At 42.2% G+C, this 16901-nt stretch overlaps 2 protein-coding genes across 11 annotated transcripts; both read right to left on the reverse strand.

The window, feature by feature from the left end:
- Positions 1 to 215: 215 nt before the first annotated feature.
- On the reverse strand, positions 216 to 4323 carry LOC104590148 (Methyltransferase MT-A70 family protein). 5 transcript variants are annotated; one of them, XM_010248693.3, is made up of 11 exons: positions 3945 to 4321; positions 3658 to 3868; positions 3235 to 3374; positions 2922 to 2955; positions 2536 to 2611; positions 1982 to 2159; positions 1809 to 1898; positions 1601 to 1700; positions 1204 to 1435; positions 658 to 804; positions 216 to 555 (listed from the first exon to the last, which is right to left on the reverse strand). In XM_010248693.3, the coding sequence occupies exons 1-9, from the start codon at positions 4224 to 4226 to the stop codon at positions 1284 to 1286; spliced, it is 1263 nt and encodes a 420-aa protein (XP_010246995.1). In that variant the 5' UTR covers positions 4227 to 4321; the 3' UTR covers positions 216 to 555; positions 658 to 804; positions 1204 to 1283. The 5 variants fall into 5 exon arrangements, with proteins under 5 accessions (XP_010246995.1, XP_088748854.1, XP_010246996.1 ...); XM_088892728.1 differs by having other exon boundaries at positions 216 to 584; XM_010248694.3 differs by lacking the exon at positions 658 to 804 and having other exon boundaries at positions 216 to 602; positions 3945 to 4322.
- A 1334-nt stretch (positions 4324 to 5657) lies between these two features.
- LOC104590149 (NAC domain-containing protein 54-like) lies at positions 5658 to 12937 on the reverse strand. 6 transcript variants are annotated; one of them, XM_019196456.2, is made up of 8 exons: positions 12757 to 12927; positions 12318 to 12624; positions 12160 to 12213; positions 11382 to 11593; positions 7823 to 8046; positions 7526 to 7711; positions 6928 to 7268; positions 5658 to 6350 (listed from the first exon to the last, which is right to left on the reverse strand). In XM_019196456.2, the coding sequence occupies exons 4-7, from the start codon at positions 11542 to 11544 to the stop codon at positions 7020 to 7022; spliced, it is 822 nt and encodes a 273-aa protein (XP_019052001.1). In that variant the 5' UTR covers positions 11545 to 11593; positions 12160 to 12213; positions 12318 to 12624; positions 12757 to 12927; the 3' UTR covers positions 5658 to 6350; positions 6928 to 7019. The 6 variants fall into 6 exon arrangements, with proteins under 6 accessions (XP_019052001.1, XP_019052000.1, XP_088748868.1 ...); XM_019196455.2 differs by having other exon boundaries at positions 12160 to 12559; XM_088892742.1 differs by having other exon boundaries at positions 12160 to 12624.
- Positions 12938 to 16901: the final 3964 nt, after the last annotated feature.

The following is a 16901-nucleotide window of genomic DNA, read 5'->3' on the forward strand; positions in this document are numbered from 1 at the left end:
AGATTTGACCCTACCCCTTTTAAGATTGGTCTATGATGAATCATGATGCTGCCTTCCTAACCTCTCTTAGAGCTGGCTAGGTTATGCAACAAGGAACTGACATTCTCAGAGCCAAGAACAAGAGATGTTCCAATTCAAAATCGGAGATGCAAACCCAAGCCGAAAAGGTTAATATTGGAAGTAACAGAGAACATTAAACCGCTCTGCAAGACTTAGAGAAATATAGCCAATTACGTATTTCACATGAGGATCGTACAACTAACTTTAATCCTCAAGATCTAATAATAAGAAAAGGATCCCAATTTAGACGTCTCACCATATTCTCACTGTTTGTTATTCAATGCAATAAATAATAACTCAAATAACACCATCAATTTTGATATATGGAACAATTAAAGCAATAATGTACTCTGATGAGATGCTGACTGATTGCAGATTTGCCACAAACAAGCTTGTAGGCCCTCTAGATTTGGTGCTCCTGATCCTGGTCCTTCGTACTTGTGCTGCTAACACACTGAGGGACACTAGACAAGTCCCTTGCCGGTGAATATTTTCCTTCAAAATTAAGATTTGCATGGTGAAACCTGAAATCGCAAAAGAATCTGCAAATGTATAACAGAATGAGGAACCCTCCAGAATTTGGGGGGAAGAGCATACCTAGATCGTCTTCCTTCTTTTAGTAAACTTAAAAAGCAAGCACAAAATCATGCATTTTTTATTGATTGACAAGTCATGCACTTGAGGGCATCTAGAATTCTTGTATCTTTGAGCACATGCACAGCTGCTGAAACCCAACGCTTGCAACTGTATAAACCAAAATATGTATCTCAGAAATGTTGGATAAGAGTATGCCATACACATAATGCTGATGATCTGGGTGGTCCCTCTTTGATAGGCTCCATATATATCCTACCCCAACATCATGACTGTGATTGCTTCCTATTTTTAATCAAGGTTGATTTTGATGATAGTTCTTAAGATACTAGTGGGGATCCAGGTAATTCATGCATGGGTTGACACTGCTAACCGTGTAATGTGATTTTTAGCACTTGTCCTTGCTAACTGCATGATTGTGCCAAATGGCCCTTCCAAGAATTTCTTTATAATTACTATTAAAAGTATTGTACCATCCATTACCTCCATTATATCCCTCTTTTTCATTACAATAAAGTTTTAGCAGAAATAGATGAAAATGAAACTTACAGGGAATAAGTCACTGGATAAATTTGGGTAGCTTCAGCTCTCAAGAGATGAAAACAACCGATGCCTTTCATCATGACAAACTATTCTTCAGCACTCACATTTAGGAAGTATCTTGAGTCCTGAAAATGAAGGGTCTCGTTCCCCCAAGATGTCCATCCAGCAAATAATTCTCTAGCAAATAGTTCAATACATCGAGCAGGCTTGGGCCCTGGTGCATAATCCAGTAGCAGCTCTAATAAAGTCAAGGAACAAGTTCTGTGACATCAAGGTTGAATAATGAATTTATGCGCCACTTGCAAGTGCAAATATAAACTACAAGTAAAATAAAAAATATACAATTAGTTGTGGAAGTTTGAATATCCAAAATTGGATTTCAAAATAATCAAGGGCTGGATACTTCCAATAGGTGGCTTCCTTGAATAATCACCGGGGACACTAATGATAACTTGGTTATCTTGCGGACGTTTAAATGCTGAATGATGGTCAGAAGCGACTTCCTGCAAAAAACAACAGCATAGAATATGAAAAAAAAAAAGAAAAAGACTTTAATCTGAAAGTAATTGCCTTCTATCAAAACTCAGTGACCCACCAGTTCACAAACTTACCTGTACATTACTGTAGCCCAGAAGAAGGCACTCATATGGTCTATGATGAAAGAGGTCCAAGTCACCAATCAAGGAACCATCCAATTTCACCTATTAATTACAAAGGAAATCCAGAGATCTTCAAATAACAATTTACGATTGGTTCCTTGAAGAAAAAAAAAAAGAAAAATCACCTTCAACCAATAAAGCCGAGCCACATATCTGACACCCCATATAGGGAACAATTCTTTTTCAACGAAAACTTGCAATTTCTCTCTATTGGTAATCCACAAGGCCACAAGTGCTCCTTCTGTATGACTGAGTTGCTTGATAGGAAGGGACAAAAAGTATCTGTTAGGCAACACTGAGTACCTGCAGAAATGCAACAAGCAAAAAAGTTGACCAGACTTTCACAAAGATAGAACTTGCAGACTTATTCAAGGATATATCTAATTTCAAAAAGAAACTCTTGAGCTAGTCCAACAATATCTGGATAATTAAGTATGAAACCTAAAGATGATCCTGTCAAATATTTCCCAGCAGGATCTCACTGTTTGGAACACCAACCCTATCTAATATATGGGCACTGACCAACTTTGCTTGCCAAAGAGTGTTAGTTATGATGCATGCAAGATACAACATTACTCATTTCTCAGTATTGAAGCACTGGACAAACCACAAAAAGTTCTTCAATAAATCCTCACAAGTTTCCTGAAGCTAGTAAGGATTCACATAGCCAGATACATACACTGATTTCTGATATGCACTTTTGTTTTCCCATGGTGGATCAATGACAATGAGATTGAAGCCATGATCAGATTGATCTGCAAAACAATTATTGGGCATTAAAATCAGAAGGTTGGATATTTTAATTAACAATTATGCCCCCTTTTGCAATATCTGCAAGAACAATTAGGAAAATTCTGGTTTCCAGTATCACTGAAAAGCAAGTCAAAGAAGCCATCAGGTAAACCCTATTAACAGATGAGCAAGAGCATGTTCATAAATATGCTTTTGCTGTATTTTTAATAGTGTACCTGATTACTACCTTGATCTCTAATCATAAGCAGAGGCAGGTTACACTTAGGAGCAGTTGGGTAGAGGAAAAGAATAGAGTTCAAAATTTCAACTTACCGGGAATCAGGTTGTGAATCTGCCCCAAGTCGGACTAAATTGTGAGATGAGGACAAAATAAATTGAATAGGGATGTAAGACACTCTTCATTGTTGATTAAGAAAAAGAAAGCAATATATTAAAGAAAGAAAATATGAAAGACAATGTTGTCTTGTCAACTTAAGTGAACAGATGCAAAGATGAAGAGGAAGACAGAATCAAGATTGACAACATTTTGGGAATAGGAAATCTGTTCTATGACGAAATTCACTTAAAAGTTATAACCTTGTCTTCCTGTCAAATTGGAAGCTCGTAAAATGAGTCAATTACATACCATGTAGAAGCAGCTCTCTCTGGGTATTATATACCATCTGGTATGGAATTCAGCCTCCAAGTCATCACTTGTCTTGTTAACAACTAAATTGTTAAATATGGGAACCACTTCCCTTTCACCACACTGGATGAGTGGCATACCTGTGTAGCCACAAAGACGAGAAGAGCTCATCATGAAACTGAAGTTCAGGATGTTAAAAAGTAGACAAAATTAGAACTTTCAGAGCACTTCAGTCAACTATTTACAGTCAAAACGAAGCATATGCTTGAAGAATTCTTGAAGTTTTTATTACCAAAAAAAAACTCTATCTATGCAAATACTTGGAAAGTGCACGAATGCTAAGAGGATATTGTTAGAAGAGAGAACCGAATAACATACAGTAACGGCTAAAGAAATGCTTAATTTCTAAGTCGAGAGACTGACCTCCGTCTTCAGTTTGCTTATCGTGTGGACGAAAATACAGAGACATTTCGTAGAGAGGGGCTTGCCACACCTTTCCCAGTTCAACGAAAGGCAGCAGTTCTTTACTTTCTACCGAAGATCTGCCGTCATTCTTTATGTCGCATAGGCATGATAGAAGATCCTTAACTCCTAAAAGAGCTTCATGTGCTCTTAACAGCAGAGGCCTTGCTGCCTGTCACAAAATAATCAACAACGGATGAAAGCAGGGAGAACCCTAAATTGGGATGGAAAGGAGCAGAGATAAGTACCAGATGACGTTGATGGGCAGACTCTTCTGTTTCGTTGCGAGGGAGAGACTTGGACTGTTTTCGTTTTCGTTTCCGTGAACTTGGAGAAGCCAGAGGTGTTTCTTCACGTTTAATATGCTCAAAAGAACGCGAGTAGTACGCGGCAGGAGAAACCCTGAAACGGGTGTAAGAAGAGTTGAGGATGCGAACGGGGTCGATGAAGATGGCATTAGAGCTTCTGAATCGATAAATTCCGGAATCCAAGAACAGAAAAAGTTCCTCATTCTTCTCCGGTTCCACCATTATGATTTCCAATACCCTACTCCACTCTACTGCTGTGCTACCGAAGTACTTGGAAGACGGAGGGGAGTTCTGAGATTGAGGTTTCCTCGCGCCAGAGACCGGATCTGCTCCTCACATAGGAAGCCTCACACGCTCATCCTATCGTGCATGCGGAACATCTCCCGTATTATTTTTCGCGGGGATGTTCCTAATGCACGGTGGATGTGCATGTGAGGCGCTATGTGTAAGGAGCAGATCCTGTTCCCACGCGCCATACCTTTTGACAAGCGGGTTTCTCTGACGAAGTGACCATGCACCTGTGAGCTGTGTATTGGGAACATCTCTCTATCAATGAAAAGGGAGATATTCCTAATGCGCAGCTGTTATCTCAGGTGGGTCAGGATGTGGGAACAATTAATGGATAGCGTGATGAGATCTGTTCCTCACAGGCACATCTACCGTGCATACTAACAAGTATGTGAGATGTTCCCAATGCATGATTGGATGTGCGTGTGAGGCGCTTGTGAAGCGCCAGGTGTGAGCAGATCCGGTCTCAATGGATAGCAGATCCTAGTCTTGTTGGGACATTTGTTGTGACACATTGTTTTGTTGGGACGTGATTCGGACTCATCTGAGATAATTTTATGTATCGTAGTTTGTAGACTCCCAAAAATTCTTCATGTTTCGTATTGCCCTTTTTAATTAGGTGGGATTCGGTTAGGAGATCGGCTTCAGCAAAGTCCGTTCGAACACTGTTTGAACAGCCTTTATAGCCTTGCATCGGGAATATCTCCCTACTTCTATGCTTTATTTCACGGGAAGATATTCCCAATGCAAGGCTATGATGGCTGTTCGAATAGACTTTGCTCTGACTGAATCCTGTTTCTTCGGTTAGGATGAATTTAAATTTCACGTTGGAATTGGGAATGTTAATTCCATGACCACGAGTCTCAAAACTTCGAGATCGGCTTCTATCAAGGCAAAGCTGTGCCCATACTGTTCTAACAGCCATTTTCACCCTTGCATTGGAAATTTCTCCAAATAAAATAAAGAATACAAGCATGGAGATATTCTCAATGCAAGGCAGTAAAGGGTGCTCGAACCGGCTTTACCCTGACTGAAGCCGAACTCCAAAACTTCGCTCTTTGGTTTACTTTTTGATACCACGCATTTCATTCTGTGCAGAATTGAGGCAATAACAGAATCCAGGTCCAAATTCTGCTCCCACAATCCAAACACAGAATCATTTCGGACATAGGGAGCTGAGATTCAAGGAGAGAAAAGGCCATTTTTACATTTTTTTTTTCTTCATTCATCTTTACCATTCTGGAGAATATAACTGGAACTGCCTCAGCGCAGTAGTTCTTGGAGATGTAACTGTTACACGCTGCCTGGTGCCTGCCCAGCATGAAACAAGTACAGCCACCGCACGATTTGAATCTTGAACATAGATGCTCTAAACTTCCACGATGTACTTGAGAAAATATGCATGTCCTTTTCTATTCTTGCACATTTTTGTTTCTTTCCCTTGTACATGATATAACTTAATGAAAATGAACAACCTAGTATGATATATACAACTTAATTGTCAAACATCTTAACATATCAATGGCTTTGATTAGCCATGTCAGCTTTCAATGTGGCAAAAAGGAACCAGTATAAAGGTGAAGTTTGATGGGAAAACTCCCATTGCACGGTCCTTCGGTCCTACCACATCCTTATCATCATCGCCTCAAAAAACTTTCTATATTTTTGAGCCAATGAATGATGAACATGGTAGGATTGAAAATTTCTCATCTGATCACCACTCAATGTCTTAACAGAACTCCTTGTCTCCATATAAGAAATGGAGAAGCTAAAATGGCATAAAGCACCAGTATTTCTTTCTGAGCTTTGACATCCTACTGACTACAGTCTTCCCTTTGCCACTAGATGCGGCTGGTAGGCCACTGGATGATGATGCCCTATTTTTTGAGCTTGTTGAAAGGCCTTGGACTGTATCCTGTACAATGGGCAGATGAAGCTCATGGTTTGATGACTCACTATTGGAAAGTTGCTGGACAACGGCTGAACCTGGAACTGAAGGGTCTGAGATAAGAATTGATCCTCTTGGCAGATTACTTCTGTTGCACCCAAGAAGAGAACCTGTTGACAAAGGCTATGGATTATATCTGCATCTGAAGAAAACAATAATTAATTAATCATTACTCATTAGCTTATGAGCTCAATCACCCAATATGCATGAAGAAAGATGAGAGGGGGAGAGGGACTCTCTCACGGGGCATTCAGAATCAGTTCAACTAGGAAGAGGACTGCTTAGTCTGCAGCCTCCTGGATGGCTATTGAATGTTTATGTGAAGGTCCTTTATCCCTTGTGATCTTTTCAATGAATCATCTTTCTTATCCAAAGAAACAAAGAAAAGGAGAAAACAAAGACCAAAAGAGTTCTTGGAATGACCCATCAAATTGTGGATCACTCCCCCTGCAACTGGTCCATCTCTTTTGTTAATAGACCAAAACTACAGCTTCCAGAATAAGAAATTAACATCTCTATTGAAATCTTGAACAGTTCAAACAAATATGTGTTTATACAAAATATCAGAAAAAGCAACATCAGCTGATCCTATATAGTCGGGATAAGACCTTGTTAAGTTGAATTGGTATCAGAAATAGCACGAGTATGGAATACTTCAGCCACCACATCAAAATACATAGGATATACCTGAAGAGGTTGGCCTGAGAACCATCTGATCAGATCTAAGAGATGGGAAGACATTAGGCTTGAAATTAGGATTGTTCTGCTGCATGCCTTGGTTATATCCAGCCTCCCTGTAATAAAGCCAATGAATCGAAGTACTCATCTGATGACATTGTTAAGAAACTTGAATTTTCTGAACTGGAAGAAGGAGATTCAGGATCAACAAGATCTTGCAATTCCAAGAAGTCCCCTCTAGAGAAATCATAGATCTCATGCGGCTCTTGAATGGGGTTGTTGGGCCTGTGTTCTGGAAAATGTCTCTCAGATACTGCCAATAGCCCATTCTCATCAACCCTGCCTGTCACCTGCACATGCATCAACAGAATGAACTATATAAATAGAGAGAGGACATAAATAAAGTAACCATTTGTTTTAAACCATACATATGTTGTAAGCAGTACACATGCTGAAGGAAACCATGAGCAAAATTGCAGCAAAAAGTAAAAGCGAAACAAATATATATATATTACTATAAACCTCAATCACCAAAACGTGTGATTTGTTAAGACAACATACTGAAAACAGATTTATGTAGAAGGTCCAAATTGTAGAATTTACCTACCTGAGAACTGTTTACAATTGCAGGATTTTGCCCATCATAATTGTTTTGCTCCATGTTTAGCATGGATGACAGCATTGAATAAGTATTGTCACCACTGGAATCATTTAAACTAGCTTGGCTCTGCTGAACTTCATGTTTTGGATTGTGACCGCTATTGAGGAAGACTCTACATAATGAAGTGGAATCCTGAAAATTGTACAGCCAAATGGACAATTGACTGGGAGATTGGGCTGAGAATTTAAATAAAGTAAAATGTCAGTTGAGAAGCTTATATATTTTTCTATTTCCAAGAAATACCTGTGCATTGTTGTTTCCTTTCTGATTTATCTTGTATTGATGCATCATCCAATTGGTTTTATTTCCATTAGGAGCTTGGCCTGTGTAGAATTCCAGAATAGTTTTACAAGCAGTGGTATGAGAATTACTAAGTATCCTATGATCCACTCCTGTAGCCTTCCAATATCCAATTCCTGTAGCTGCAGGGTCCTCCGAACTGAAGAAATACCAAACATGTTCTGCACCTAACATATATCTCATAAGATGTCTTCAAATATGGCCAAGGAGGCTCTGCCATGTTATTGTAGCAATCAAGAGAGAATAATAAGTATACTAACTGCCCTCAGTTGTCAGTGTTATGTGGACTCTCCTAGATGGATATAGTGTCTGTGTCACACACAGATAGGATTCTAGCATTGCATATTCTTTAAGGACATTTGTTGTGGATGCATTCGTGGGAAGAATTACCGCCGCCGGCAGCAGCAGTGAGGGGGGGCCACACAGCAGCTTATCTTGCCATGTCAGCTCTTCTTGCCAGCTCGCCAATAGTTTACTTATTCCAGTTCTGTTCTTACTTATCTAGTTCTGTTCGTACTTATCTATTAGAGATAGGAACTGAGTTCTGTTAGAAGTCTGTTAGAAGTAGGAGTTCTGTTCTTACTTATCTAGTTCTGTTCTTACTTATCTATTAGAGATAAGAACTGAGTTCTGTTAGAAGTCTGTTAGAAGTAGGAGTTTGATTTAAAGTTGGATTGTCCTAGCTTAGTCGAATGGAGTAAGGAGTCTCTTCTTGTAATCTCCTATTTAAGGAGCTGTGATTTGGGAATAAAGTATTCAGTTTCCAGTCAAGAGAAGAGTGAGGAGAGTTCGGGTGGTCTCTTGGACAAATCACCCATTCGGTTTTCCACAATAGGGTCTGCACACAAGGGAAGGCGCAAGGGGAAGCAAGAGGTTCTCCCCGTGGACCGACCCGTGACGAGATCCTACGCGCGGGCCCATAACATCCTGGTATCAGAGCCTACCGTCATGGGGGAATAGAAGCCGCTGTCTTCCAGGGTCCACGAACTGGAACATAGGCTTGCAGAAACCAGCATGGAGGTTCGTGAAGTCAAGGATGATGTCTGGGAGCTGCGACGCCTGCTGGAAGCATTCCTCTCCAACAAGGACAGAGGTTCTGAGGGAACCGCCACCACAAACAGTCGCCGTCCGGACTGGGCAGAGACGTCCAGCGAACAGCAGATCGCTGCCCCGACAGCCGCAGTTATTCCCAAGTATAGCTGGTTGGAATTCCCATCTTACAACGGCACCGGAGACCCGTTAGGATGGCTGTATCGCTGCAAACAGTTCTTCCGTAATCAGCGCACTGATGACAGAGATAAGGTCAGTCTGGCTGCCTTCCACCTATCAGAAGAGGCGCAGCTCTGGTTCTACTGACTGGAGCAAGAAGAACCCGAGTTCAGTTGGGGGCAGTTTAAATCATATTGTCTCCTCAGGTTCGGACCACCGTTGACAAGCAACCCGCTGGGCGAGTAATCAACCTCAAGCAAACTGGAACCGTGGCAAAATACCAACGCCAGTTCCAAACCCTTCTCGCCAGAGCAACCTCGGTTCGCGCAGATCAGCAAGTCGATATGTTCACCGCGGGGCTAGTAGAACCCCTAAGAGTGGACGTGGAGATGCAACACCCTCCCAACCTGGTCACAGCCATGAACCTAGCACGTGCCTTCGAATGCAAACTACAACTCAGCCACGGAACCTTCAGTATGGGGCGGCCTCCATCAGCATGGGCATCCCCGGAACCACTCGGAATGGCTCCATATCCAACAGCCAGCCAAGAACGGAAGCCACAGACGAGCACCAATTCCAGATCAGCATCCAGTGTGGGGAGCAGCGTCGTTACACACCCTATTAAGCACTTGTCCAGGGCTGAGATGGCAGAACGCAGGGCGAGGGGGCAATGTTTTAATTGCGATGAACTCTACTTAGCAGGGCACAAGTGCAAGAGACTTTTCTGCCTCCTGGTGAAACAAGAGGAAGATGAGGATGAACCCCCTTCATTGGAACCCGATCCAGGAGGGCAAAGTCATTCCACCTATCCGGGATTCCTTTGACGGTGTTTCCCGATACCCATCTTGAATTCAAGCTTGAGGACAAGCTCGTAGTCCAAGAGGGGAGTAATGTTGTGGATGCATTCGTGAGAAGAATTACCGCCGCCGGCAACAGCAGTGAGGAGGGCCCACACAGCAGCTTATCTTGCCACGTCAGCTCTTCTTGCCAGCTCGCCAATAGTTTACTTATTCCAGTTCTGTTCTTACTTATCTATTAGAGATAGGAACTGAGTTCTGTTAGAAGTCTGTTAGAAGTAGGAGTTCTGTTCTTACTTATCTATTAGAGATAAGAACTGAGTTCTGTTAGAAGTCTGTTAGAAGTAGGAGTTTGATTTAAAGTTGGATTGTCCTAGCTTAGTCGAATGGAGTAAGGAGTCTCCTCTTGTAATCTCCTATTTAAGGAGCTGTGATTTGGGAATAAAGTATTCAGTTTCCAGTCAAGAGAAGAGTGAGGAGAGTTCGGGTGGTCTCTTGGACAAATCACCCATTCGGTTTTCCACAATAGGGTCTGCACACAAGGGAAGGCACAAGGGGAAGCAAGAGGTTCTCCCCGTGGACCGACCCGTGACGAGATCCTACGCGCGGGCCCATAACAACATTTACATGCAACATTTTCTGTATGAACAGCTATTGTACATTATGAATACAAGATTTTCATACATAGCAGATGCATGTATTTGATTCAATTTCAAAGTAACATAAGAATGGAGATAATTATAGATAATACACAATGAAGAATGATAAAATCAACTTAAAAACGCAAGGTGCCAATCAGCTGGTTGGTAAGGTCTCCTGCTGGTCATAGCAGAGACTTGGGATCAAATCCCACCTGCACCTGGGTTGGGGGATGGACTACCCCCCGTTGTGTAGCCCTTTAAAAGATATCAAAAAAATAAACAAATAAAATCAACTTAAAAAATATTGAAGTGAATAATGTAAATAATGATGGACTGATTGATTAGAACAACCAATTGGCTTTATGCTCTAGTTACAGGGTTTACTGATTTCTCAAGGAAAGATCCAAAATATTGAAAAGGATGACAGCAGAGAAAAAGGATTATGGTCCTTAGTCACTGCAAAATAGAAAAAATATTACAGAATCTCAACAAAAGAAGCACATCAAGTTTCTATACTATACTCCTGAATTCAAATCTCACTAGCAACCCAGGCACCCATAATCAGTGGAAAGTGAGTAGATATGTGGAGAAGGGGATGCTGAAACACCAACTGTCAACAAAAACATGCTTCTAATGCTTCTTACTATCCATGGATTATATGCTTTTCCAACCAACAAAAGAGGAATTCAAAGTGAAAATTAAATCATGCAAAAAGTAAGTATAAATTAAAGAACGAAATGCTAATAACAATGAATTCTGTAGGGGACAAATAATGCCAACAAATCTAAACCAGGACCACCCAAAAGTTCAAATGGATACTCTGAAGTCCTGCTAAGGAAACAAACTTATACTTACCACGTAAGTTCCAGGGTAAAATATTGTAAGGGTTGACTTCCGTAATCACGTTGGCTGCGAGAGGAGCCCCATTAACCATTCGTTCCAAGAATACCAGAAGCTCCTCATCAGTCCAGTGAAAGCCGATCTCAGCATGCTGAGGGACAGGTGCCGAAGGACACATTGTGAAGCAAGTCTAGAAGAACAACTTAGGCCCTAGAACCTGTATTAGGCTGGTTGAAAGCAGGAGTGCATCAATACCAGAAGTACATAGAAGAAACTAAAGTACTCAAGCATCATATTGAAGTTTTACAACAAATTGGCCAAGAAATTAAAGTGGGAATAACCTGAAAAAAACGTGAAATAAACACACCAAGGAAGAGAGAAACTTAAAATGAGAACGGACACCTGTTAATGCCCTAAAGGAGAGAACAACAGATTCAAGTAGCAGTCAAAAAAAGTTAACACCAGCACTCTTGCCTATTTCGTTCTTAATACACGTTATCTTTTCTCAAAAAAAAAAAAAAAAAAACCAGGACTCTTGTTTCTTTTACTGATAAAGAGCAGGGTGATTTGATTTAAGAGATCAATAGGCAACAAAAATTAAATTGGAGACAGTGTAAACAAGTAGACTCAATTTCGACATTATCCACATTGTTAAATTGGTCGTTCTTTTGGTGGGAATTCTGAACATAGGAATTAGTTCTTGTTGCTCCATAAATGAAGATGAATAGAATACAGATCAATTCAGATTTTGTATTAAATATCTTCACCAAGATAAGAATATAACTCAACTTACCATTATTAGAAGCCATAAAGATAGAAGTATCACAGCAATCACAGAAATCAAATCCTGGAGAATTACTCGAAAGAAAAATAACTGGTTACGTATATACTGAATGGAGAATCTCAAAACAGGGATCTCGAAATCGGAAACAAGGAAAAGTTTACAGGCACCTGTTGTCCTGAGATGTACGGATTTGTTCAGCATGGAGAAAGATTTTGTATAAACACAAACAAGACCCTACAATCAATCGGGATTTCTAGGCAGAAACACAAGCTACCCCCACTTCAAATTTCAGAGCCAACGAACTTTGAATTGTAACAAAATTGTTGAAACGCTAAGATGTGGAAGTTACAGATAGATCAAAATTACTCCACAGACCCATACTTCTCGGATATGATTCGAAAAGGAATCACTTCACCAGTTGAAACGTCAAGTTCTCAGTAACAACATAATACTTGGGAACTCATAATTCAAATCCTATGTAAATCCAATAAAGAGTTCAATCGGATGTTGGAAAGGAACGGCGAGAACTACAGAAAATTCGAAAAAAGAGAGAGACAAAGAACAAGATGAATCAATAAGAAGAACAGAAGAGAGAGGAGTCCAAACCTCTGAACTGAACTAGAGAATGTGAAGATACTTGAATTTGCCGTCTCTCTGATTCAAAGATTTGTGTTTTGGTTTCAGTCCAATTCAAGACTGGCTGTCTGGCTAGTGGCTAGTGGCTACTGAAATGAAACGAGGCTCTGATCAAACCGCCCAACGAGATAGTTCGGGAATTGGGACAGGGTCCTGCTGGCTTTTATAGGCCCAAGCTCCTGCTTCACTCCACTCTTATGTTTGTGTACCGTAGTGAGTTAACATTAACCCGCGCACGCAGTTATATTGTTATGGGCTTAATTACGGTAACTTCTTTTTTGAACCCACAAGTACGGGCCCATTCTTGAGTAATCTTCGAACCTTCGGTGGCCCATTTAGTCGGAGACGGAACGGAAGTTGACCATGTCCATGTGTCCTCTTGACATTTTTTTTTTATATTTGTAATTTTAAATGCGTTTGGCTACGGTTCTTTAGGCTCAGTTTGCACTCTACATATTTGCATTTGTATTCCTTCCAAACTGAGTCTAAATTGCATTCTACATTAAAGAATGATTTTCTTGAGAAATAATATTCCTTTTTTGTTTTTTGGTAAACCTTGAAAGATATTATTGGATGTAAGAGTATACTAATTTTTTATGTGTTATTTAAATTGAAAAATAAATTATTAAGTAAAGATACACTGAGTGTTGCAACATGTGACTCAAAGAGACCAACTTGTGTTGAAAAAAAAGACAGAACGACTGTTCAGCCTACCCGTATAGGTGGGATGAATCTCAATCGTGGATCGATGCCAAATCTATAGACATGATGCGGTTTATAGGGCTATTAGTAAAGTATGGAAAGCTGTAATTTCAAATTTCTGCGGTGGAGTGCAGTGTATTTCATCGAAAAAATACTTATTTACCTCGTAGAAAATACTCTTTCTATGGTTGGTTATTTTACTTTAAGTGGAACCAAAATTTGCTACGCTTTTCTGATTTTCTTCCTATTCTTGTTACTCTAATATTGTGTTTGGTTTGGAGGAAAAGGTAGGGAAAGGAAGAGAAAATGCTCTTGTAACATTAAGGTTGTGTTTGGAATCGATGTAAATCAAGAATAATGTAAACATTTACATAGGTTTGGTTTTGTTTGCATTTGGAAAGAGTGTGTAAAGATCGACGTAAAACTCCACTCCAGTTCAGTTTTGCACACATTTGGATGGAATTGAATTTTACGTTGTGAATCAATATAAAACCTCATCATATGTAAAGTTTTACATCGATTATCAATGTAAATACTACATCGACAAAATCGATGTAAAACATTATACCGATTGCATCACGTTTTCAAAAATACAATGGTCACTTATAACAGTTCAATGTAAAACGTCATCAGTGTACTTTTACACTGAGTCCAAACGTAGCCTAATATTGTTACATTTATTCATCTTTGTGCGCATGTTATGAAACATATGCCACATATGGATTGCCTAATGTAAATTTGTATTTGATGTAGGGTGGCCCAGCCCATGAACGCCAGAACTAGGGATGCGACTAACCACAATAGGGGCTACCCTGCACCCCTCGTACGGAGCCAATCGTGGAGCACTCACGTGTCCCCGCAGAACTCACTAACTACCCTCGTATGGCTCCCATCTCAGGCATTCATCTCCACCAACCTCTAGGCGACTCAAGTATAAATAGGGGTACCCCCTCCAGGTGAGGGATCCTGATCTTGAAATCTGACCCTACTACAGAACTTAAGCGTCCTCACTTTGGGAATTCAGTATCCATGAGAAGCCCCCTTGGATCCCTCGTCTGTACTCAATTCCCCTCTTCATACCCTCATACTGACTTGACCGTCAGAGCCTCCGCCTCGGGTTCTCACCCGAGGCCTCTAACATCCTCTTCCTTGTAGCACCTTCGCTATTAGCCCTTGGATTCTACGGAACTCGGTACGCCATTAGCCTCGGCCTCCAGCCTTCGGAACACCCAGAACCTTATCACTAGTGAACAATTCCCATGGTGTGAAGAGCCAGGAACACCCAGATGATCCCCTAAAAAGCTGTAATAAACTAAGAATTCCCTAAGCTCCAATCACCATGGTGAGAAGAGCTAGGAACACCCAGAACCTTGTCACTAGTGAACAATTCTAGGTTGTGCTCGACCGCCTAGAGTATTTAACCCAATGAGTCGAGCAGAGCTACCCACAAGCAGGAGGTCCTCCCCAGGGAGACCGCCTTGTCGGGGAGTCAGCATAACCAGGATGGCATGGGTCCACCAGCCAGCTAGCCCTTGGCCCTGGCCATGTGCCGCAGTTCGACCCTACGAGTCTAGCAGCCGCCGCCTAGCCAGCCTGCCTAGGGACTCCCGACCTTCAAGCTGAAGGGAGGAGGAACCAGCACAATCTAGGGATAGCCGCCAACCCTCCGAACAACATCACTAGTGCCGAAGGGCAAACTCGAGGGACGAAGGCGGGCGTCGTGGTCGCCCCAATGCCCATTCTAGGGTCGAGGGCTGACGCTGAGCCTCTTCCCCTCATATCTCGGATCTCCGCGACGTCCTGAATGACCGCCATGCCAAGCGTGAGGCACGCGGTCTTGCCTCATAACACTTTGGATTCCGCGTCGACCCCCACTGCGTCCGCGAAGACCGAGTTGGCACACAGGCCATGCTCGACCCTCAGTTCGCCGAACTGCGAGTAGAGCTCGGTGCAGTTAAAGCCGAGCTCCGACAAGTTAAGGAAGGCCAAACTGACACCTCGACCGGACAGAGTAACTCTATGGGGAGAATGGATGCCTTCTACCCCGACATCATCGCCAAGCCATTACCCCCAAATTTCAAAGCTCCCACCTTGGAGATGTACAACGAGAACACAGACCCAGACGATCACCTGGAGAGCTTCAAGGCACTCATGATCCTATATGGATACTCTGACGCCTTGACATGCCGCACTTTCCAAGCAACCTTCAAGGGAGCCGCTCGACGGTGGTTCTCAAGCCTCCCACCTCGGTCCATTAACTCGTGGGAGCAGTTCTCCAGCTTGTTCCTCACTTGCTTCATCAGCAGTCGATGACCCCAGAAGAGTGTTGTCTCGCTAATGACAGTTAAGCAGAAGCGAGGAGAAAGTTTACGGTCATACATTGACTGCTTCAAGAAGGAAGAGCTCGAGGTCCGAGACCTCGACCCCATGGTCTCCATGCACGCCGCCATCAGCGGACTCTTCCCTGGCTTGGCCCTCAAGTGCTCAATCGCCACAGCCAACATCCTCTTCTACGAAGCATTTGAGAAGATGAAGATAGCGCAGGAGCGCCTTCAGCCAACAAATGTCCCACTAGTTGGCTTCTTCAGCAACATTGTAAAACCAGAGGGCAAGATCACCCTACTGGTCACAGTAGGGATAGAGCCCTTGCAGATGACAAGGATGACAGAGTTCCTAGTCGTAAGGATTGACTTACCGTACAATGCAATCATGGGAAGGACAACCCTTCATGCGCTCCGGGCAGCCAAGAATAGACCACCTCGTTGATGCCACTGTAGGGTACGAACTACTCAGCTTCATGGATGCCTTCTTCGGATATAACCAAATAACGATGCACCTGGGTAATGAAGAGAAGACTTCATTCATCACTAAGCACGACACATATTGCTACCAAATGAAGCCCTTCGGCCTCAAAAATGTTGGGGCCACCTACCAACGCCTTGTTAACAAGGTGTTCAAATGTTGGAGCCATCTATGTGGATGACATGGTAGTAAAAAGCCTGAAATCCAAGAACCATATCTCAGACCTAGCCGAGACCTTCGACACTTTGTGGAAGTGCAACATGAAGCTCAACCCCAGTAAGTGCGCCTTCGGTGTCAAATCAGGCAAATTTTTGGGCTTCGTCGTCACTCAAAGAGGCATTGAGGCTAACCCTTAGAAGATACAAGCCATACTGGATATGGCACCTCCTCGGACGGTGAAGGAAACCCAGAGACTCACCGGCCGAATAGCAGCCCTCAGTCGCTTCATGTCGAAGTCAGCCGACCGCTGCCTACCCTTCTTCCGTGCCATCAAGAAACTAAAAGATTTTCAGTGGATGGAGGAGTGCCAGCATGCCTTCAATGAGCTCAAGGCGTACCTTACCTCACCTCCCCACCTCGCCCGGTCAGTCGAGGGAGAAACCTTGTACCTA

The sequence above is a fragment of the Nelumbo nucifera genome, chromosome 1 (genome assembly GCF_055504915.1).
Source record: "Nelumbo nucifera cultivar China Antique chromosome 1, China Antique-T2T, whole genome shotgun sequence".
NCBI classification, from domain to species: domain Eukaryota; kingdom Viridiplantae; phylum Streptophyta; class Magnoliopsida; order Proteales; family Nelumbonaceae; genus Nelumbo; species Nelumbo nucifera.